Consider the following 22,335-nt stretch of genomic DNA (forward strand, 5'->3'; position numbering starts at 1 on the left):
CAAGTCAGGGGTTGTCGCACAATCTCCAGCTGATGGGCAGGGCGTCTACTCCGTCTGTAGATGGCCAAACGATGGCTTGCGTGCTGAGCGCCACTGTCTCTCCTTAAAACAAAGAGAGAAAACGGTCGCAAGCAGCGGTCTGTGGCAGGTACGATCTCTCCACGGCCTAGCCTTAGGTACCCTTACTCCAAGGCACCACCACCATGACCAACAAACGACAATACCATCCAATCCTACGATCCCATCAGGTGGTGTTTACTGTACTGTGGGTAGATACTGCTAACTGATGACTAAACTGAACTCCCATGGCACTACTCCATCAGGCTAGGGAAACGGGGCCTGGGCTAGGTAGAATGTGAAAAGAAGTTGGCACCGGACTCTGCCGCCGGCTTGCGGAAAGACCAACGGCTGACCCCTGAACAGTAAAACCATGAACGCCCGCAGGATAAAGGCCGGCATTGGGGTTCCGGATTCGAGACGTGACCAGCAGCGAGAATGAACGTGTTTCCCCTCAAGCCCTCCAGCCCTCCAGCAGCACCCCAGGTGCCCCGACCAGGTCCTGTAACCTAATTGCGTGCGCGATTGTGCCTGCAATCTTGCTATTCTCTCTCTCTCTGTCCTTCTTTCGCCCACTTAATCCAGGTGGCTTGCGTACGATAGAGTTGAGGCGGGTAGATCATGATTGCCTTTGCATCCTCCTCAGTACAGAAAAGGAATGGGTGCAGCACCGCCCATCCAGGATCCCACTTCATCTCCGTTCACGGCTGCCGAGGTGCAAGGCAATTTTACTGATGAAAATGACATTACCCACAACAACAGCACAGGCGAGATGACTTGTTCTTTTGGGAGGCTTGGAGGGGACCCAGAGAAAGAGCTGCTTCTCGAACGTTGATCAACCAAGATGAGCGACTGAGTGTATGTCCACCGAGTTTCGAGATTCGTCACCCCTTCAAGACGATCTGGAAATAGTTATCCCAGATTCGTTTCGCAATGCGCTGTTGCATTGTGTTGCGTTGCGTTGCGTTGAACCTCATCGTTCCAGAGAGGGAGACAGAGGGCCACCTTTGCGCCCGCTAAAACAATCTGTCAGATTTTGTCTACCCGTCTGCTGGGTTCGTCGGTCGGATGGTCCGACAGGTGAGTGTCTTGTCATCCCAAAACTTGCTCTGCGCGGCAACGGCTTTGCCAGGACTGAGGCAGAGTCTGGTCCATGCTTGAGCCTTGCTGCCACTTTTTTCCAATCTGTCATCCGATCCAAAAATCATGCGAACTGCTCGTTCCAGACCGTTGAAACCCCCCTCATCCCTCATGCTCATGGACGGACTTGGGACCTGGGCAGTGGGCACAGAAACTGGCTGGCAGCCTGACAGCCTGGGGGGTTTCTCGGTCACCCAAAACCCCAGTCCAAGTGAAAATGAGGGGGTCCCTCGAGAGTTTCATCTGGCCGCTAACCCTCCCGGCGCTCGCGGCTTTCCGCCAGTAGCTCGGTCGGCCTAACCTCCAAGCCTTATATTTTCCTCTTTTTATCGACCAGCCAGGGCCCCCATGTCTAAATCTGTCGCAGACTGATTGAGGCTGCACCGTCTCCAGAGTAAGCAACCTCGCAACCCTCATCAAAGACACTTTAGCCCGGCCGCCGGTTCAATCCAGGGCCAATATCATCATATTGTTTATGAAGCATACTATGAGAAAGGTGGCATCCTGGCGGCTTGCAATATCATGATCGTAAAATTGTATCAGCGCCACTTACTTTGAATTTAGAGTATCTAAAATGAAGCCAGCTCCATGCTCAATCTTCTGTTTTCAATGCAAACCACGGAATGGACTCTCATCGCTTAATTACCTCTCGCGGACATGACAAAGCCCATGTTCGGAATCAACAGAACTAGGTGCTTTATCGCCATCCAGAGATTTAACGACTTTGAGCGAATAACAGTTCACGTACAAGAGGCATGCATACAAATATCACGGCAAGTGGACTCCAAAGATGTGTTCATCCACAAACTATTATTTCTCGTTGCCCGGTTGAAGGGGGCAGCTACGTAATCTACATTGACGACATCATGTCGCTTCTTTCTCAAAAGAAGAATCAATCTCACTAAACGCCATGCTTTCCTGGGTACCCGTTGAGGGACCTCCTGGTATCTTTCCCTTTCCTTTAGATGCTCACATTGTTGAATGCTCCCCATAACCCTTTGCCGTGATCCTGTAGAACTTTTTGGTGGTAATGATTCCACTGCAGAAACCAATCCGAATAACGCCGATGTTGAGATCGAAACAGATGCCCTGGGCCCTTGAGCACCGATGCATGTTCCACAGAAATGACAAAAGAAAATCAACCGCTCGACTGCGTGCCGGGTAGCAAGCCTACCCGCCTCCCCTCATCACGCAAGTGATGTATACATTTATTTGGCATACTTGGCACGGAAGAACTTGGCCGCGTTGACCATGTTGACCAAGGCCTCCTTGGTCTCCTTCCATTGACGGGTCTTGAGACCCGCAGTCGGGGTCGATCCACAGCTGCTCGGGCTTGAGGTACTGCAACATCTCCTCGATGCGGTCCTTGATCTCCTGCTCGCTGGGGATGCGAGGAGAGTGGATGTCGTAGACACCCGGTCCGATGTGACGGGGGTAAGCCGAGTCAACGAAGACGCTGAGCAGCTTAGCGTCAGACTTGCTGTTCTCAATGGACAGCACATCGGCGTCAAGAGCAGCGATGGCGTGGAAGAAATCCTGGAACTCGGAGTAGCAGAAGTGCGAGTGGATTTGAGTCGAGTCCTCGACACCGACGGTAGAGAGGCGGAAGGCCTTGACAGCCCAGTCAAGGTAAGCCTCACGCTCCTTGCCGGCGCGGAGAGGGAGACCCTCACGAAGAGCAGGCTCATCGACCTGAATGACATCCACGCCAGCCTTCTCGAGGTCGACGACCTCATCGCGAAGGGCCAAAGCCAGCTGCTCAGCCTGAACAGACTGGTGGACATCGTCACGAGGGAAAGACCATCGCAAGCAAGTGACGGGTCCAGTCAACATGCCCTTCATGGGCTTCTTGGAGACGGAGACGGCGTACTTGGACTCCTTGACGGTCATCGGGGCGGGACGAGAAATGTCACCAACGATGATCGGGGGTCGCACGCAACGAGAACCGTAGCTTTGCACCCAGGCGTGGGTGGTGAAGGTGTAACCGTCAAGACGCTCACCGAAGTACTGAACCATGTCATTACGCTCAGGCTCGCCGTGGACGTAGACATCCAGGTCAAGCTCATCCTGGATCTTGACGTTCATGTCGATCTCCTGCTCAATAAACTTGTCGTATTGAGCCTCGGTGATCTCACCCTTGGTGAATTTGTTGCGCTGAAGACGGATCTCCTTGGTCTGGGGGAAGGAGCCGATGGTGGTGGTAGGGAACAGAGGAAGGTTAAGCTTCTTCTGCTGCTGGGCAATTCTGGTCGAGAACTCCGACTTGCGGTTGTAGTCGGCCTCAGCAATCTTAGACTGGCGCTCCTTAACCTGAGGGTTGTTGGTTCGCTTGGATGTTGCACGAGCCTGCATGGACTTGGCATTGGCCTCAAGAGCAGGTCGGACCGAGTCAGGACCCTCGGTGACAGCCTTGGCAATGGTGGCAACCTCAACGACCTTCTCGCAAGCGAAGGAGAACCAGTCGGCAATCTCGGGGTCCAGCTTCTTCTCGCTGGCCAGAGTGTGGGGAGTGTGAAGGAGAGAGCTTGAGGTGGCGACAATGACACGCTCCTTGCCAAGCTTCTGAACAGCGGTCTCAACGGTCTCGATGGCGCGCTTGAAGTTGGTCTTCCAGATGTTTCGGCCATCGACAACACCGGCAGAGAGGATGGTCTTGGGGCCAAGAGCACCAATGACAACCTCGAGCTGCTCGGGGTTGCGAACAAGGTCAACGTGTACACCGTAGATGTCCTTGGGGAGGGCCTCAAGGTTGTGGACGATGTCACCAAAGTAGGTGGTGAAGACGAGCTTAGGGATCTTGTCACCCAGGCTGGCGAACTTCTCGTATGTGGGCTTGAAAGCGGCCTTCACCTTAGCGGGAAGGTCGAAGACAAGGGAAGCCTCGTCGATCTGGACAGTCTCGGCACCAGCTTCCTTCAGCTTGGTGAGGAGCTCCTCGTAGACAGGCAGAAGCTTCTCCAGAAGGTCAATGGGGTCGACGCTCTGGCCACGGTCGGCCTTGGCCAAATGGAGGAATGTGACGGGGCCGACCAGGACAGGTCGGGTGTTGATGCCTTCATCCTTGGCCTCCTTGAACTCAACAACAGCCTTGGGGTTGGAGACCAGCTTGAAGGTCTGGTTGTCTTGAAGAGTGGGCTTGACGTAGTGGTAGTTCGAGTCGAACCACTTCACCATCTCCAGACTGGGGACATCGACACCATCCTTCTGGTGGCCACGGCCCATAGCGAAGTACTCGTCGACGCGGTCGAGGTTGGACGTGGTGTACCGCTCAGGGACAGCCTGTGGACCATCGAGTTAGCATGGGCGCTGTGGGGTAGTGGATAAGAGAGTGGGCTTACACCGAAGTCTTGGATCTGGGCCAGGACATGGTCGTACAGAGCGAAGTCATTGCTGGGGATGATGTCGACACCAGCCTGCTTCTGGATGTTCCAATGGCTCACTCGGAGCTTCTTAGCCTCGGCGAGGAGGTCATCCTGGGAGATCTTGCCGGCCCAGTATGCTTCTGTGGCCTTCTTCACTATTCAAGAAGTTAGCATTGGTTCCGAATATTGATCGTGTTTATCTCCTTGGGACAGTCGTGGGTTACAGGAGTAATGACCATGCTATTCCATGGTCCGTACTGTTGGTTCCAGTAGGTTGCCATGGAATGAATGGTCTAGACTTCGAAACATCACGACATGACGTCGCCATCATGTAGGGTAAGGTGTGTAGGAAACGGGTAAAGAATCGGGATCACAAACATTCGCGCTGAGGTCCAATTCGGCCAAAGCCAAGAACTGCTGATTTAACCATCTTGTTCGTCGGCTTTTCTCTTTTTTGGTCGCTGGAGGTTTGTTGTGAGAGTTTGAAAGGGGAAAAAAGAGAATTGAGACTGGGAAGGTGTATTGGAATATATACGTACTCCGAAGGCGGGGGCGGGGTCCTGCTCACAGGTCTTTTTGTGGGTCTGGAAGCCCAGCAGGCGGTCGAAATCGGCGCCGCAAGGGCACTCGTATCTTTGGGGCTATAAATTTGCAAGTACCGTAGCAGGCTAGGCTGGTTTAAATAAACTATTGAACTACAGTACAGGATTCTGTCAACGTAAAAATACGGAATAACGCCCTTGGACTGTCCAATACACGTCTAAATCGAAATTAACGTTAACAGATTTTTCAACGCTTCAGGTTTTAAACAGCTATTCCACCGTTGATTCCATACCAAATAGACGTCAAAGGGTTCGCCGGGCGTTTATTTCAGTGAATAGCTGTACTACGGTTGGTCTGGGCGTTGATTAGATCCAGCCTTTTCTGCTACGGTAGCTACATGTCAGTATATGGTATCCAGTACAAGCTGTGGCTTGACACGACAATGACTCCACACATGCATATAGTTCACCCCTTTGACTGCTGAAGCCCTAGTGTATGATTGGAACACTCATGATATGACAACGTTAAGAAAACAGGCACACCATCGAGTCAATGCATGTTCTCACTAGTACAACTGACGGAGCACATGCTGAATAGCGGACGAAGAAAAATTCGAGATAGCTGATGCAAGAGCAGTTGGAAGAGCAGTTGGCATAGCTGATGGAGCACCTCTGGTATACCCTCAAGTGCGAAAGTGCTGCTTTCCACCGAAAGAAGTCGTACTGTACGGACCAGGGATATTCTAGTACGATCAAAGTGACGTTCAAACTGTTCATTTCGCTCGGTGCGGTATGTGATTGGTCAAGTAGACCTTGTTACGGCACGCAAGGTCTTGTTGATCATTTTTCGAGCGCTTTCGTACTCAAGGGAACAGAGGACCAAACACCTGCGGTATAGCGGACGGAAACAACACTGGCATAGCTGTCGGAATACCAAAATCAACCAGTATCGTCTGTCCACTTGAACAGGAATATACCGGGAACGGTAACAACGCATATTCACCAGCAAAACACGGAGAGTAGCTCGCGGGTAGCAATGGCAATCATGGCTCACTGGAGAGTATGGATGGGTCCACAACTGTAGATAGAGAACGTCATGCATATGCCATGATACTGCGCTGTTGATTCATGCATGGTCCTTTGGAGAGTGGTGATTGTTGGATTTCGACCTTGGAGTTGCTGGATACGATAATCATAGTCGGGGATTATTGACAAACTTCGTGGAGTATCCATTCGAAAACAAGATATCAGCAGTCAAAGAAGCATACATGATCCGTGACATTCCAAGCACGATTGTCATCAGGGTCCCAATGTTGGGGTTCGAAGTCATGGTGAAACGAACAAGTGAAAAGGGGAGACTTACATGGTCTGGGCACATACCGCTTCTGCGGTGGGTCGAGAGGGCGCAGCCTATATATTCTTCGCATCAGCAGTGCCTCTCCTGGATGAGTCACATGTCTCGGGTGAGAAATGAGGTAGCTTCGCAAGTAGCCGCATATTGAACCCTCTCGAGAGTTCTTGGTGTATGAAGGAATATAGTTAAATTATACTTACTGACTCCGTTATATCCCTTGCGGAAGGTTTGCCACCCACACGGACACTGCCCGGTAACACCGGCCGGCAGCTCGACATCGGCCCGAGTGCCGGAAATTGGCACCGAATTTGGCTTGCGCTTTTTCGTCTACATGGTCATATAGTCATTAACTTGTTCGTTCCCCATCAAGACAGTGAACTCAGGACGACAGGAATATATCTTACAGAGTTGCCGTCTGCCTCGGCCAGAGGTCTTTTCTTCCCACGAGGGGGCGACGGGGCGAGCAGTTGATGGAGGGCTATTCACATCATACAAGTTAACACCCGATACCAAGAGGAAGCAACGCTACACACATTCATGGGGATGTATAGATATACTTACGGACGTCGTTAGGTGCCTCTGGGAGGCTGTCGAATTCTAGTCATGGGAATCAGTATCATACATCACAACACCACATACACGGGCAGATAGTCAACATACGGTACTCGAGGGCGGGAGGGGGCGAGGGGGTTCGGTCTGGTACAAAATTGTACGAAATAAGGGCGCCCGACTGGTCGCTGGTTCCATGCGACATTTTCGATCTGTGTATTCAACTATCTAAAAGCCTACGTCTGTCTGCATCACGAGAATTCTTTTCAATACCATTTGCATCTCTCGTATATCACTTGAAGGGAAGGCACACGTTGAAGTACGGGTGCATTTCATTGCTCTTTCCCAGTTGAGAGTGCTCTCTCCGTTCCTCCCTTATCCAACAAGTGGGCCTCCCGTAGTCGTTCCTTCCCATGAAAGAGAATGTGCAAATAACTCTCAACATGCACCCAATTGAAACTTCCTACCCTTTCCTGCTGCTGAAATTAGGGGTTATCTGTCGATATATAGCTGTGTCAGCTGTTTTGTAACGAGTGCCAAAGGGGAGCGAAACCTGGGGTGGTATATCCGTATATGTCACGGTAGCCGATATTGTATTATACCTGTTACGAACCTAAGGGAACGTTGGACTCTCCATATTCAGCCAATTGCGTATTAACCACTACCTGGCTCGTTTTCTCTTTCTATTGGAATACGGGTTTCGTTCAAGAACCCATTCTCTGGATAATAGCAGCACATAGAACTGTATGTATATATACCACATAGATCAATACATACACGAATGCAACTCTGGCCAAATGGCAGTTCAATTATCCGGATTTAATAATTTAAATTTTCAGAGTGGTAACAGACCATCATGTGTGTTATTTACAGAAATCCAATTCCGTTATTCAGATTCATCTAGGTATTTATTTTAGGAACTATGGCGAATCGTCAGACACTAAAGGTAACAGAGATTTGACCATTGTCGCCAGAGCAGTTAGTTCAGCAAGCAAGGTGAGGGTAGAAGCAAGGTATGATTCTCATATATCTGGGCAAGCAAGGTGTTCGTTCGTTGGTTTAAAACTAGCTGTCTATCTAAAGACCACTAATAGGAGTAGAATACCACATGACGGGCGCTCTTCCCCCTTTTCCCCCTCTACATCATCCTTCGTGCTTGATACATTTCGGCTAAGCAGTAGCAGTACAGCCAAGCTCAAATTCCTTCTTCTTCTTCTTCCCCGGCTTCACCTACCATCTCCAAGATGGAAGATCTGGGGACACCCGTGTGCACTCTATTGGCTTCAGGGCGTACGCCAAACAATCGACGATATGCGGCAGTTTGTCTACGAAGGGTTATCACACCTGCTAGTAGTCCTTGCTTGATGAAAACACACTCTCTTCCCAGCTTCATGCACCGACCGCTTGTATGGGTCGCACGACCATCTAAGGAAGCTGCGTCGGCTGTGAAGCGCACTCAGGCTCGCGTGTTCTTCCCCAATGCTCCAACTCGCAGAACGTTGAGGTAGCACCCTCAGGGTCGCCGATTAGGTATCCCCATTCAGAGCCAATGATATGTTGTATGTGGGCGTGGTTAAGTTGGAACGCCTGAGGACCCAGACTATTACCTCCACCAATTAGTTGGGGGGTTGACATGGCAGGGCCCCTCAGGCGAGTACAACGCCATACCCGTTCAAAGAAGTCATAATCGAAGTCGTGGACACGGCACTTCTGACTGCGGGTGATCCAATCCGGAACGCCTGAAGTCCACCTCCAGTTCTCCAACATGGCCAGAACCTTGGCAACAGGCGACATGTTCTCAGTAATCGGCTTCTTTATGGTTTCTTGGATCTTGATGTATTGCATGTAAGACTTGCCATCCGTGGCTCCGTCGTACTGGATTTGCAACGCAAGATCTTCAGCTCGCTCCCAATGACCATAAGCAAGTGGGCCAGGGATTGGCAGCGAGACCAACCGGTTGGGATGGGGACCTCTGCCTGGGACGATGGTCTCCCAGGTGACTTGGACTTTTTGACCATGCCTGAGCTGACCAATGTCTTCGACATTATAGGGGCGATCGCCAGGTCGCGGTGTGAGTCTGAGATCCTTCTTTGGGCCTAAGATGATTGAGGCGAGACGAGCCATTGGATATATGTACTTGTACAGCTGGCCGTTGGCGTCATGTATTGGAAACCGCGACCAGTCAGTCGCCTCATAGATATGAACTTGATTGATGGGTATGTCCCAGTTCTCCCCAATAACAATATCGTACGGATTCTCAATGCCTCAAATGCCGATTTTCCTTCGAGCAATATCGTGACACTCTCGAAGGGCATTGGCCACAGGAAAAGTGCGTGCGACACACGCCATACGGTGCAAATTCTGATAGGCGACATCTTGCTCCTTTACTTCGTTACCGGAACGTAGTAGAATAGGGTTGATGCTGTCATCCCAGTTGATCATGCACTGTTCGGCAAGATATCTGCCGCCGGTAAATCGAAGAAGAGCTGATCTAGAATGGAAGGACATCAGGCGATACATATTGAACGAAAATTACGGAAGTTGACGTATGAAGCGGCTGATTTGGTAGTGTGCGCTTCGGGTCTCATGAGACCCTTCAACCTGCTCTTTATGCTCTTGGTATCGCTCGTGGATTTTATTGGTAACACCAGTATAGCAGCCGTATACATGGGTGTCAGTGAAGTCAAAGCGGTTTTCAGTTCCAAGGATCGAAGCGCCTTAGATGACCTTCCCATTAGGTAGCTGAAGCTCGTCGCCACGAATCTGGCTATGCATTGGAATGATACCATGCTCACGCAGGGCGTAAACGTGTTGCTCGAACTTGGCGCATTCCAAAACCTGGTTCCGATCATCCGGATTAATCGCAACCAGGTGCTCACACATCTCGTCTGGGGTAGATGGCCCGTTCTTCAAGAAGTCCCAAGAACCCGCTTTGATACAGCCTATGGTTTACAATTAGTACGGGTAACTTTCGCCAAAGGTCACTATCTCCAAAATGGTAGGGACTGGTTAGCCGCGTCACATACCTTCGATCAGTAAATTGATCAGCCGCTCTCTTTCCTCTGAATCGCCCATCTTTCTAAGGACCGATTCGTCAAGACGGACATTGTCCGGTATTTGATGGAAGTTGGCGGCAATGGTTTGAAACCAGGCATCGTGCAGTCGATAGAAGACCTCTCCTTTAGCGGCCTATCGGATGTCGATTGACTTCACAGGGGAAACAAGGCCTCGGACCGCAATTGGTAGTCTCCAAGACTTTCCAATTCTGATCTTCTGCGCAGAAGTAGTACCGCTGCCCAGGCGTTGCCATCCCGGGGGTTGCTTGTCGATAGAGGTTGATCTTGGACCCCAGAGCTGGATCTGGACTGTTGGGTTGAAACCTTGCTTAGGTCGGGAGCCAGACTCAAGCATACCATCTTGATCGGCAAAGTTGGTTGTGATCCAGACCAATCCAACGGGGTCTTTCTCGAACACCAGAGGCAGCTGGCCGGCAGTTTCGTACCTGCGATATGCTTCCTTACCCTTGTCTGCCGCGATTTTTATCTTGATGGCATCAGCCTCAGCCTTGTTCATAGGCTCCATCGCCTTGAAAGTCCACCACTCTCCGTCGGCGCCTTCCTTGGGCTTCACGGAATAACGCGGAGGGGGGCCGCCCAGACTCTCAGGCTCTGCGGAACCAGGGCCTAAGCCATAACTCGTTTGTATCTGCTGAAGTTCCTGTGGCTGTTAAGTACAAATGTTCTGCCGCGTTTCAAGTGGAACACATTGAGTATCTTCGATCATAGGGACCTGGCATTTGACCGGAAGAAGATGAGCGTGGCATTTGACCAGAAGAGGATGAGCGTGACATTTGGCCAGGATTCTGGAAGGAAGAAGATGAATGTGGCATCTGGCCCGAAGGCTGACGTTGACCAGAGGAACTCTGCGACTGACCTGGTTGAGGCGGCCATTGGAATGATGCAGGGCGTTTGCCCTTGTCATTCACTTGATCACTCATGGTGACTTGAACTCATACTGGACTAGTGGAGATGGAGTAACAATGATGGAGTAGCAGTGGTTGGTAATAGTGATGATGGATTGGTCCATGGAGTGATGTTGGTAGAGGTGGAGGCAGAGGCAAGGCAAATTTATCCTCAGGCAGGTAATTATCCAGGATTGATCCCAGAATTATCTGTGTTTGGGAAAGTGGGAGGCAGCAGTTGGAAGGAATGAAGGACCCTTAAATACCTATGTTAGCCAGAGGCACCCAGATAACATTGAATGTAATGGATGTAAACTGCATTCACTCAGGCAACAAACAATCAGGTTAAGTCATATCACGTTTGACAAACACAAGCAACACCTCTAGTAAATTTTAACCTTCTAGTATTCAAAAACGAAAGCACCACGCCTTAATGCGCATTCACTTGCAGTAGACATCGATGTTTAACCCCTCTAGATGATGTGAGCCACTCCTTCCAATTACATGTGGGATGTCTTCGTTTTACAGACCTAGCGTATGATAAATAAGTGACTGATGATGGAAACATCATGTAGAAACAATGTTTATAATATCTTCCCACTCAGGTTTTTATCACAGGTCGGGACAAATGGCAAAGGTCGGTTCGATGCAAATTACCCCTTAACCCAGTACAAAGTCCTGCTGCATCTGGAGAGAGTGTCAAAGCTAAGCTATATTATGTCACACAAAATCTACTTTACGTTTCTAGCAGTGAGTGTCTTGGGATATGCCTAATGTATGGGTATGATCTCTCTTTTTTAATCAGGATTAATCATCGGTTCCAACATAACCCCCTGAATACACACAAGATGATATCAGCCACCCAGCTAACTGTTAAGCCACACAGCTCCAAAGTACCGATACCACGGGAGAAATCCGAAGCACATTAACATAACATGGTTTATTAGGTAGGGTCCACTGTATAATGCTGCGCAGCGTGCTGAGAGTGTGGCCGGAACTCGGACTCTTGGAATTCAAATGGTGTGTGGTTGATGTCAGCCAGCAACCTTCAGCAGGAGCCAGTCAAAACTGCAACAGGGGCCTAGCCCACCCATGTTTCGTTAGCGCACTTAAACCCCGCCCTCCATACTGTGCTTATTAGTACACTGGAACTTTGATCGTCAAATGGCCTAGACACCCACCTGAAGACCCTGATTGCAGGAACGAGATCGGTGCAATTGCAGCTGGATTATTACTTAACATTCAATCTCGTGGGACCTTCAATTTATTCTCTACTCTAATATCGCGTCAACCCATCGCCAATTGCTTCAGCATGCTGTCAGGCATATGGTCATCCGTGAAAACAAAAACTCCGGCAGCGACATTCAATTTTTTCCCCAATAGAAAGTCGCCGATTGAAAAAAAAAAAGCACGCCGTCTGACGTTACTTACACTAGTTCCTGTCGTTTCTGCGGCATCGGAGTCAGTGGACTTCAGAAGGAATACTTGAGCAATACACCGCCCTGCCACCGGATGATCCCGGTGTCTGGAACTCTGCTGGCAGGCTGGATGGCTGGGAGCCTGCAGGTGCCCAGAACCAAGGGATGGCGAATGCAGAAGCCAGAAGGTGTACCCATCTACATGTCAGCTCCCAGCTCTCTCTAGCGACGCCGAGTTTTCGGGCACTGTTGCAGTTGCGTGATGATGCCATCCTCCACCAAGAACGACGATCACTTGCGTAAGGAAGCCCTACAAGACTGAAAGATACCTCGACTATACCACGTACGCTGTTCGTTTTGTTTTCAATGCTTGCTTTGTGGACAATTGGTGTTCTACGAAACAACAACGGTTGAGAAAAGTGCTATTGGAAGGTGGTTGAGAGGCGTAAGGCGTAACCCTCGTGCCCTATACCGGTTGTTCATTGGCTCGATGCATACTAGCCGGCCCATCCGAAACCTCCTCGTGTATCTCTGTTATTCGATGATGAGGTTCATTGCCCCAACCGATGCCAACTTTGTTGTATTTAATTGACCACGTGTTGAGATGTATATCTCCATCGTCCAGAATACCTATGGAGAGAACCGCGGAGAACGGTGTCGCTTAAGGGACTCGATTTTGCTCGCTGGCTTAGCTATGCGAACCTTCTTGGATGTCCGAAGAAAGAAAGCTAATGCGATCTGACAGCTTGATTTACATAAAAGGTCAAAAGTATAAGTTATCACCTGTTTATGCAACAGAACATCAACACTGGGATATCCGAATACAGTGTAGCCAAGGGACGCAATTGCATCACTTACTGGGCTACCACTGACGAGTATGTGTTCCAGCCTGGTATGGACGTGCTAAGGTAACTGCAGACTGGTTGGTCTTTCCTCGTGTCGTCCCTGAGAAGATAAGCAATGCGTAAGTGCGATGAAGATTGTCTGGAAATGGCTACACAACGATCAACAAATCCAGCTGTTGGCTGGAAGGTTCACGTATTGCCACAGCCTATTGAGCTTTGCTTCAGCTTGAGTGTGTCGAGTCTTCTTGGAGATCCATGACTAGCTTGTACAGCCTACCCCCTTGACATATATTTGATCGTTGTGCCTGAGCCGAGCAGGGTGGGACTATGTCTCTACTCTGTTGCTGTCGCGGTCGCACAGCTCCCCCCTCGAGCCCGATGCCGGACGCAGAGTTGTCAGCTCGACCGGCCCCGGTCAAATTCTCCGACGTCCCCTATTCGGGCATCCCGACTGGGGTCAGAACCGCCGCCGCCAATCCCCCAGAAGCACCATCGCGAATCCGGACTCCCATGAAGCCGTCTATCATGGATCTGAGCAGCCTCGAAGTCGAGGACTCTGACGATGGCCACGACGGAGGATTGGGGAGCGCCAAACACTCCAGTACGAGCGCCCTGGAGGCCCTGAAGGCACGATTCACTAGGCGGCTTTCCCAGCTCTCGGAACATAATAACGGCTCAAGGCATGCCCCATACAGCGAAGGCGAGCTTGCCCGACGCGCTGAGCTGAAGCGTCTTAGACAGCAGAGGATTGCGGAAGAACTCAAGGATGAGCGAGAGGCCGAGGAGAAGACCATTCCACGTGACTGTCGAGATTCATCTGGACACCATGGCGGAGAGCTCCCCAGAGGTGGCCCTCGCGATACTATCGAGTTCGGCGTCACTGATACCGAAGGAGCCAAGTCGGACTACACTTCGTTTCACGATGCTCTTCAGCCCCAACAGAGTATCGACGAAGTGATTGCACTGGCGGGGCGACGACGTAGCTTCTCTGATGTAGGCTCGCATAAACGCCATTCTTCGCACGAGGACAAATCGCTACGAGAATACAGGTCATTGCCAGACATGCCATCATCACCTCGACTGCAGCCCGTCTATCTCCCAAGTGTTTACAGCTCCGGCTCCATTGCTTCGTGGCGTCTGTCATACAGTGCCAGCAACTTCGTCGGATCACTAAAACAGTCAATGGAATCAACATCAAATGTCCCAATCGAAGAACCTATCGAGAAAGTAGAATACGAATCGCCATTTGCCATCACCCCGAAACCCCGAGACTATAGCAAGTCCTCGTCCAACGGCTCTGATGCCGATGCAGAGAAGGCGCTGGCACGAGGAACGAGCGAGCGGGAATCGAACGATAGAAGCAATTTGGCCTCGCTTGCAACCGAACCAGCCGCTACTACATTTGATATGGGAAAGCTTGGTTCAACCCAAACCACCATAGGTCGGCATTCTCCTGTCGACATGTGGCTCCAGATACAGGGAATGGAGCTGTCCCGTTGTTCTTCTTCGGAACCGGGCCCCGGCATGACAGATTCTGGCGACGAGACCAAAGCCGTTGCCCCATCGTCTACTATTCACCAAGATCAGCCTCTCGAGATAGTGCCACCGGCACCCAAAACATCGAGCAAAAAATCGAGCACCCCTGGGCTTCCTGTTGGTCGTCGAGTGCCAAGTTCTGATTTAATGGCACAGGGTGCTGCATCAGGGGCAGGTTTGGATGCAGTGACCAAAGACGCACGGCAAATTCGAGAAACTATCGATCACAGCTCTGAAGAGGAGCTCGGTATATATCAACAACAACGAAAATCGATTTCCAGCCATTACACAACACAGTCGAGCAACCCCAGATCACCACCTCCGCTGTCTGTCACGATGACTCCAAGTAGTGTGATGTACCGAGGAATATACATAACTCACCCAACGCCGGATAGTAAGCCTGACTCTACTCGTCCATAATCTCGCAGTGTATACTTACATTCTTATCTAGGGCCCCCGAGTTCTGGTCGGACCACTAACAATGACGGATCCGACACCAGCTCGTACAAGACAGCTCCAGTTGAGGCCTTTAAGCTGTACCCTGTGACAGAGGCCAACAATACATATCTTCGCCGTCCCACCGACGAAACCATGTCTTCCATGATATCCGAGACGGAGAGCTTCAAACAAAGGGAGGCCGAGCTGTTGTCAGTAGCCAAACGCTTCGCCGGGGCAGATGCACATCGCCACCAGGGTACCCACACTGTTAGCAAGTTCCGGGAGGAGTTTGACACCCCCAAGAAGACGAAACCAGCGATACTCGCGAAACTCCATCTTCCAAAGATGTCGAAGTCACTCAGGAAGAGACGTGAAAAGTCAGGCCCTCTGCACCAAGACCGCCACCGGAACTGTGTGGCGGCCGCCCTTGACGCCAGTCAAACTGCCGCCGCTGGACCAAACGCCTCATTGGTGCTTAGGAATATCATCAAACAGACACCGGGTCAACGGACGCATGCAATACCCGAAAGTGCCACAAATATCTGGCAGCGAGCAGTAAGACTCGAAGCTGACAGGCGAGAAGTGCTCCGCCGCGATAGGGTTAATTTCCATGCTTCTTCCCAGACAGAACTGTCTACAGAGGAGAGGCCTCAATCTACTCCGGTTGAAAGACCTCTGAATTACCGGGTGGAAGCTAAGGAGATGAGTTCCTCTTCCGAGGTATGCCTGCCCTTGAGACCATCAATGCCCCCCAAGTCCTGGGCAAAATGGCCCTCGCATACACGCGCAGCGCGAAACGGCCTGGCGCAACAGCATGATAGCATACGACCCAAAGACTTTGCTGTAGCATAGAGTCCTACAGGGGAGACCAGGTGGTCAACAGACAAGGCCCAGGACCGAGTTGCATCGACCGAACCCAGAGATCGAACTGAATCGCTATCGGGCAAGGTTAGCAAAGCGATTCGGAAGAGTATAGCGTGGATTATGCCAAGTAGCGATGGTGACCTTGGCTCTACACCAATATTTGCTGTCGATCCAGCTTGGCGTGGTAGGCCAGTTGGTTATCTGGAGTACCCCGAACTCGAGCTACTGCCGATGGCTGGCGGGTACAAAGAGCTCGAGGCGCTGGAGCGGCAGATCGACCACATCAAACGTCCCTCTGAGACTCACCCAACGCCCCGCCTTAGCCCGAACCGCAGCCCAAGGATACATCTGGACCAGCGTTTCGCGGATGAAGTCCACAGGTTTCGACATGGCGATCGAGCTGAATCCCCCGAAGCAAACAGTCATCATTCTACAATACTGCCACCACCGAAACTGGCCACACCAGCAGGAATGCATACTACTACCCCTCGCGTAGTTTCGGAGGTGACTACTCATTACGAAACACCAAAATCTCACTTGTCATATGAGGATTGTGTCCCTAAGCACATGCTCGACGATGAAGGGTCTTCCAGTAGCGATGACTCGGCTGACGTGAAGAGACCGAAGCTTACTGTCGAGCACAGAAAGCCCGACCAGGCGAATTATGGGACGTGGAGCGGCCGGAACAAGGCGGAACCGGTCTTGCGGAAGAGTACGCATGATTTCGGAGCGAAGCTAGAAGAGTCGCTGGCCATGGAACGGGATAAAGCATTGGATGTTGGAGGGAAGCGTGGGGATGCCAAGTCGCCGGGAAGAAGCAGCCCTGTCACGATCTATCCTTAGGAGAGACCCAACAGCAGGCTAAAGGAAATAATGACATTAGCTCAGTCTATGTGCTATAGAGGGAGTGGGGGGGGCAGCATGGGGGGACTCGACTTGTATTATAGCCACATCTTTAGGCCGAAGCAGGCCATCAACTTTACATATCTAGAATAGATACAAAGAGTCCATATAAGCCTTATTTCTCTGAGTAAGTGGTGAGTGTTCCATCTACTTTAACCTGGACGATGTGCTCAACCTCCTTTTTAACCTATAAGGATGGTAGTGTTGACCTCGGCCTTTGATATGCTCTTCACGTTCTACTTCGCTGGATACCCTCCTTCCCTTGGGCGAGACTGAGCCGAACAAATACACGGGTAAATGCGTTCATCAACTGTTGGTATGCATCCAGAAGGTGGGAGAGAACGGTTCGCACCAGGAAGGCGAAAGAGTACGAGGATAGCATCAAGGAGATGAATAAGGATGTGGATTGACTCTATAGGTATGTATCAATAAGTAGCAACTTGCTTCGCTGCTCTTATTCGGCTTAGGAACGTCGTTATCATATTCCGTCGTTAGCTATTCCGTCGACAGCCAGTTAGCCCATCTCCAAATTGCCTTATTGAAACCAATTATGCCCCCGCTGTCTGTCATCGTTTAGGCACTTATGCAATGTAGTCCGGAGTGCAGGAACCATGGAGCTTCTAAGATTCCTGCGTCACAGTTGCTGCGCCACGCGCCACAATCCCATGGATCCGGCCCCAGCCACTTCCGGGGAAAGGCCGACGTAATCCTGTTGCTGCATTGGTCGTTCCGAGCTTTACCTTGAATCAGATAGACTTCACATCCATCTTGTTAAACCGCGCGTACAGCTCAGAGCTACAACCATGGCGCCATCACAGACGTCCATGTTCCGCTCGGCGGACATGAGCATGGTGCAGCTGTACATATCCAATGAAATCGGCAGAGAGGTTGTAAACGCCTTGGGAGAGCTTGGGCTGGTCCAATTTCGAGATGTACGTCGTCATCACCGTCCAGCCACTGCTTGCATCGCGACTAACATCCACCACAGCTCAACGGCGAGGTTACCGCCTTCCAACGCACCTATACGCAGGAGATTCGTCGTCTCGACAATGTCGAACGTCAGCTGCGTAAGTATTTGATGGCCGCGGTACGCAAGGAGACGGTAAGCTAATCAAAACAAACACCAGGCTACTTCCATCACCAGATGGACAAATCCGCCATCCCCGTCCGCAAGCTCGACCTAGACGTCGAGACCCTTGCTGCGCCCAGCACTAACGAAATCGACGAGTTGGCTGAACGCAGCCAAAGCCTGGAGTCGCGTGTCCATCAGCTGAACGAAAGCTACGAGACCCTGAAGAAACGCGAAGTCGAGTTGACCGAATGGCGCTGGGTACTACGCGAGGCTGGCGGTTTCTTCGATAGAGCGCATGGCAACGTCGAGGAGATCAGAGCATCGACCGAGGACGACGACGCTCCTCTTCTGCAGGACGTGGAGCAGCACAACCAGGCCCCCGATGTTGAGCGCTCTTTCTCGGGCATGAACATCGGCTTTGTTGCCGGTGTCATTTCCCGTGATCGCATCGCCGCGTTTGAGCGTATCCTTTGGCGAACGCTTCGTGGTAATCTCTACATGAACCAGTCAGAGATCCCGGAGCCCCTTGTTGATCCCACCACCAACGAGGCCATCAACAAGAATGTTTTCGTCATCTTCGCCCACGGCAAAGAGATCCTGGCCAAGATTCGAAAGATCTCCGAGTCGATGGGAGCCGAGATCTACAACGTTGATGAGAATAGCGATTTGCGCCGGGATCAGATCCACGAGGTCAACGCTCGCCTAAATGATGTGCAGAACGTGCTGAAGAACACTCAGCAGACTCTGGAGGCTGAGCTGACTCAGATCGCACAGTCTCTGTCTGCGTGGATGATTCTTGTGACCAAGGAGAAGGCTGCGTACCAGACGCTCAACTTGTTCTCCTTCGACCGCCAGCGTCGTACCTTGATTGCTGAAGGATGGTGTCCTAGCAACGATCTACCTCTGATCCGGTCCACCCTTCAGGACGTCACCAACCGTGCTGGTCTCTCGGTCCCGTCTATTATCAACGAGATTCGAACAAACAAGACGCCTCCAACGTATCTTAAGACAAACAAGTTTACTGAGGCCTTCCAGACCATCATCAATGCCTATGGCACGGCTTCGTACCAAGAGGTCAACCCTGCCCTGCCGGCCATCGTTACATTCCCTTTCCTCTTCGCCGTCATGTTTGGCGACTTTGGACATGCTGTTATCATGCTGTGTGCATCCCTGGCCATGATCTACTGGGAGCGCCCTCTCAAGAAGGTCACCTTCGAACTCTTCGCCATGATTTATTATGGTCGATACATCGCTCTTGTCATGGCCATCTTCTCGCTCTACACCGGTCTCATCTATAATGATGTCTTCTCCCAGAGCTTCACCTTCTTCGACAGTGCCTGGAAGTGGAAGGTGCCAGAAGGTTGGGAGCAAGGAAAGGTCTTGACCGCCGAGCTCAGGGGCAATTACCGTTACCCATTCGGCCTCGACTGGAAATGGCATGGAGCTGAGAACGACCTTCTCTTCAGCAACAGCTACAAGATGAAAATGAGTATCATTCTTGGGTGGGCACACATGACCTACTCTCTCGTTCTCTCGCTGTTTAACGCACGCCATTTCAAGAAGCCGATAGATATCTGGGGCAACTTCGTTCCCGGCATGATCTTCTTCCAGGCCATCTTCGGCTACCTTGTCGGATGCATTATCTACAAGTGGTCCGTCGACTGGTATGCCGCCGGCGAGCGGCCTCCGGGTCTGCTGAACATGCTCATTTACATGTTCTTGAACCCGGGATACATTGACATGCCGCTTTACTCTCAGGCTTGGCAGGCTGGTGTCCAGAAGTTCTTGCTTGGATTGGCATTCCTCCAGGTGCCCATCCTTCTTTTCCTGAAGCCATTCTATCTCCGATATGAACACAATCGTGCGCGCGCCAAGGGCTATCGCGGTATCGGCGAACAATCGAGAGTGTCGGCTCTGGATGATGAGGACGGTGACGGCCATATCACCGGAAACGGCCGCCCGAGCATGGACAGCGAAGATGGTGAAGGTGTTGCTATGATCGCCCAGGACCACGGTGACGATGAGGAAGGCCACGGAGAGTTCGAATTCAGTGAGGTTATGATTCACCAAGTTATCCACACTATCGGTATGTTGTTCCCCTATTTCGTGAGGCCCAAGAAAACATTCACAGCTAACATATTACAACAGAATTCTGCCTGAACTGCGTTTCGCACACGGCTTCCTATCTCCGTCTCTGGGCTCTTTCGCTGGCGCATCAACAGCTCAGTAGCGTGCTCTGGACCATGACTCTCGGCCCGACTCTTTCCATGACCGGTGTCATCGGCGTCATCGCCATCGTGATCGGCTTCGGCGGCTGGTTCTTCCTTACCTGCGCCATTCTTATTGCCATGGAGGGCTGCTCGGCCATGTTGCACTCGCTTCGTCTACAATGGGTCGAGGCCCAGTCTAAATATGCCGAGTTCGCCGGCCACATGTTTACTCCGTTTTCATTCGGTGCGCTTTTGGAGGAGGACGAGGGGCTTACCGAGTTCAAGGGTTAATTTGCGTTGTGTTGTATCGTATCGAGTTTGTCTTGTTAGCCGAGTCAATATGGACTCCTTGTACTGCTGTAGTACTAGATAGATGTACGAACTGTTTATAGTATTGTGTCACTGGTTGTTCAATCGAAGTACCAACGTTCCATCGGCGTCTTACCCCCCGTGCTCTGTATGGCAATAGTGTTTCCGGCCTAAAGTCATCGAGATGCTGTCGGATGCACTCCATCTTCCTGGTACGGGGGTTGATGTCCAAACTCATCCATGTTCTATATTTCATCGTATGTGAATTTGGGAGAGTAGCGGCAGCGTGCCCAAGGTTAGTAAACACCAAATTCCACCGCAGATGAATAATGCATACGACAGCATAGATCGTCACCGCAGGATGACGTTGTAGCACACGGCTGCAGGATGAGGAGGCCATGTGATACGGCAGTTCAGGTGACCATCAGAGCGGGAAAAAAAGTCGAGTGAAGAAAGTATGGCTCATATGATAAGAGGGAAAGGTTCTTAACAGACGTCTTAAGACTGCATTCATCATCTATGCTGGGGGTCTCCCAGTAGGAGAAGCAGCCGGTTGTGTTGCCCAACGGGAGACACCGAACGGGCTGGGCACTGGTCGACTACGGCCGATCGCATCATGAAGTATGCGGCTCAAAAAAGAGATGCAGCGGAATGCCACCGGCCGGCAGAAGTATGTACGCAGGAGGTCGGACAGAAAAAGCGGTTGGCGGGCGGGTGCCACTAGGCAGGGTAGCACAGCAGCTGGTTGCTTGCTTCATGGGGGTGTGTGTCATATCATGCCCGTCTTGGTCTACGAGGAAGACGAACAGAATATACCGGTGTGCTTATCCATGGTCTTTCATTAGGTACCCCCTGAGGGGCTTGGGAACCCTGATGTGATCCATTACCGGAGTCTAGCCGTTCTCCTCTGTATGCGCTCCTGCTTGGATGCTCTTCTTTTGCTACATATGCAATTCTAGCTTCACGGAACCGAGAAAGGTATGGGTATATGCAATACGTGCATGGATATATCGTATTCTCACCCGTACATATATACAATATGATTTCATTTGGCGGCGAAATGCAATTGTATCTCCCCTGAAGTTCTCGAGGCGAGTCCGAGAAGGAAGGCATGGCCGACGAGTCCTTACATATGGCCAAGTATGAGAACTGGGAACCATCCTATTGGCTGCAAAGACGGGTAAACCTAACGGCGACCTGTTGAAACCTCGACACCATGTGTAAGAGTTTTTCTCCCTAATACCTATGTGCTATTGGAAACCCACCCTGATTTTGACTTTGGACGGTTAATCAAGCTGCTGCATGAGGGGGGCTGACAGTGAGGCGTGTACGCCGGAACGATACCCCAGAGGCGGCCGTTATAACATGATCACGCAACTTGGGAGGAGGGAAACCATTCGCTGGCTTCAGAGGCAGCTTGGTGGCTAGGTAATGTGAGCGTACAATCACGATGCCCTTGACGATCTCACCACGGTATCCACTCGGAACTGAGCCTGCTTTTAGGCGGTGCTACGGATGACATATGAGTTGGCGTGGCTTGCTCGAGGGACCTTGCCCAGCCTTCTCAGCCTAGAACGTACTGAGGTGACCAGCACTCCTGAGATGAATATGCCGTGTCACGTTTGTATATGCAAAGACCCCCCCTGTTTCGCTCCCTCATTGATAGCGGTGACGTGTCGCCTGAGGCTCGTCTAATATTCGGACTTTGCGTACCTAGGCAGCACGGTAAGCAACGTAGCCGGGGAGCATATATCCAACCCGATATGATGTCGGTT

General features: G+C 51.2%; 6 protein-coding genes across 6 annotated transcripts; 3 read left to right on the plus strand and 3 right to left on the minus strand.

Annotated features, from left to right (window-relative positions):
* Nucleotides 1-2,158: 2,158 nt before the first annotated feature.
* Nucleotides 2,159-4,989, minus strand: PG994_001520 (cobalamin-independent methionine synthase; the record flags this gene model as incomplete). Its single annotated transcript, XM_066852929.1, has 4 exons — nucleotides 2,159-2,206; nucleotides 2,419-4,476; nucleotides 4,536-4,714; nucleotides 4,938-4,989. 4 exons carry the CDS (start codon nucleotides 4,987-4,989, stop codon nucleotides 2,159-2,161), a joined length of 2,337 nt encoding a protein of 778 aa, XP_066721070.1.
* Nucleotides 4,990-8,429: 3,440 nt separating this feature from the next.
* On the minus strand, nucleotides 8,430-9,524 carry PG994_001521 (uncharacterized protein; the record flags this gene model as incomplete). The annotated part of the gene is made up of 2 exons (XM_066852930.1): nucleotides 8,430-9,268; nucleotides 9,356-9,524. The coding sequence occupies 2 exons, from the start codon at nucleotides 9,522-9,524 to the stop codon at nucleotides 8,430-8,432; spliced, it is 1,008 nt and encodes a 335-aa protein (XP_066721071.1).
* Nucleotides 9,525-9,722: 198 nt separating this feature from the next.
* On the minus strand, nucleotides 9,723-11,001 carry PG994_001522 (uncharacterized protein; the record flags this gene model as incomplete). The annotated part of the gene is made up of 4 exons (XM_066852931.1): nucleotides 9,723-9,946; nucleotides 10,031-10,193; nucleotides 10,239-10,687; nucleotides 10,794-11,001. 4 exons carry the CDS (start codon nucleotides 10,999-11,001, stop codon nucleotides 9,723-9,725), a joined length of 1,044 nt encoding a protein of 347 aa, XP_066721072.1.
* A 2,605-nt stretch (nucleotides 11,002-13,606) lies between these two features.
* Nucleotides 13,607-15,000, plus strand: PG994_001523 (uncharacterized protein; the record flags this gene model as incomplete). The annotated part of the gene is made up of 2 exons (XM_066852932.1): nucleotides 13,607-14,881; nucleotides 14,995-15,000. 2 exons carry the CDS (start codon nucleotides 13,607-13,609, stop codon nucleotides 14,998-15,000), a joined length of 1,281 nt encoding a protein of 426 aa, XP_066721073.1.
* Nucleotides 15,001-16,297: 1,297 nt separating this feature from the next.
* On the plus strand, nucleotides 16,298-16,909 carry PG994_001524 (uncharacterized protein; the record flags this gene model as incomplete). The annotated part of the gene is made up of 1 exon (XM_066852933.1): nucleotides 16,298-16,909. The coding sequence occupies one exon, from the start codon at nucleotides 16,298-16,300 to the stop codon at nucleotides 16,907-16,909; it is 612 nt and encodes a 203-aa protein (XP_066721074.1).
* An 863-nt stretch (nucleotides 16,910-17,772) lies between these two features.
* PG994_001525 (V-type proton ATPase subunit a) lies at nucleotides 17,773-20,542 on the plus strand (the record flags this gene model as incomplete). The annotated part of the gene is made up of 4 exons (XM_066852934.1): nucleotides 17,773-17,901; nucleotides 17,958-18,036; nucleotides 18,097-20,127; nucleotides 20,190-20,542. The coding sequence occupies 4 exons, from the start codon at nucleotides 17,773-17,775 to the stop codon at nucleotides 20,540-20,542; spliced, it is 2,592 nt and encodes an 863-aa protein (XP_066721075.1).
* Nucleotides 20,543-22,335: the final 1,793 nt, after the last annotated feature.

This window comes from Apiospora phragmitis (genome assembly GCF_038363925.1).
Source record: "Apiospora phragmitis strain CBS 135458 chromosome Unknown utg000002l:1.0-5516284.0:1.0-5523493.0, whole genome shotgun sequence".
Classification (NCBI taxonomy): domain Eukaryota; kingdom Fungi; phylum Ascomycota; class Sordariomycetes; order Amphisphaeriales; family Apiosporaceae; genus Apiospora; species Apiospora phragmitis.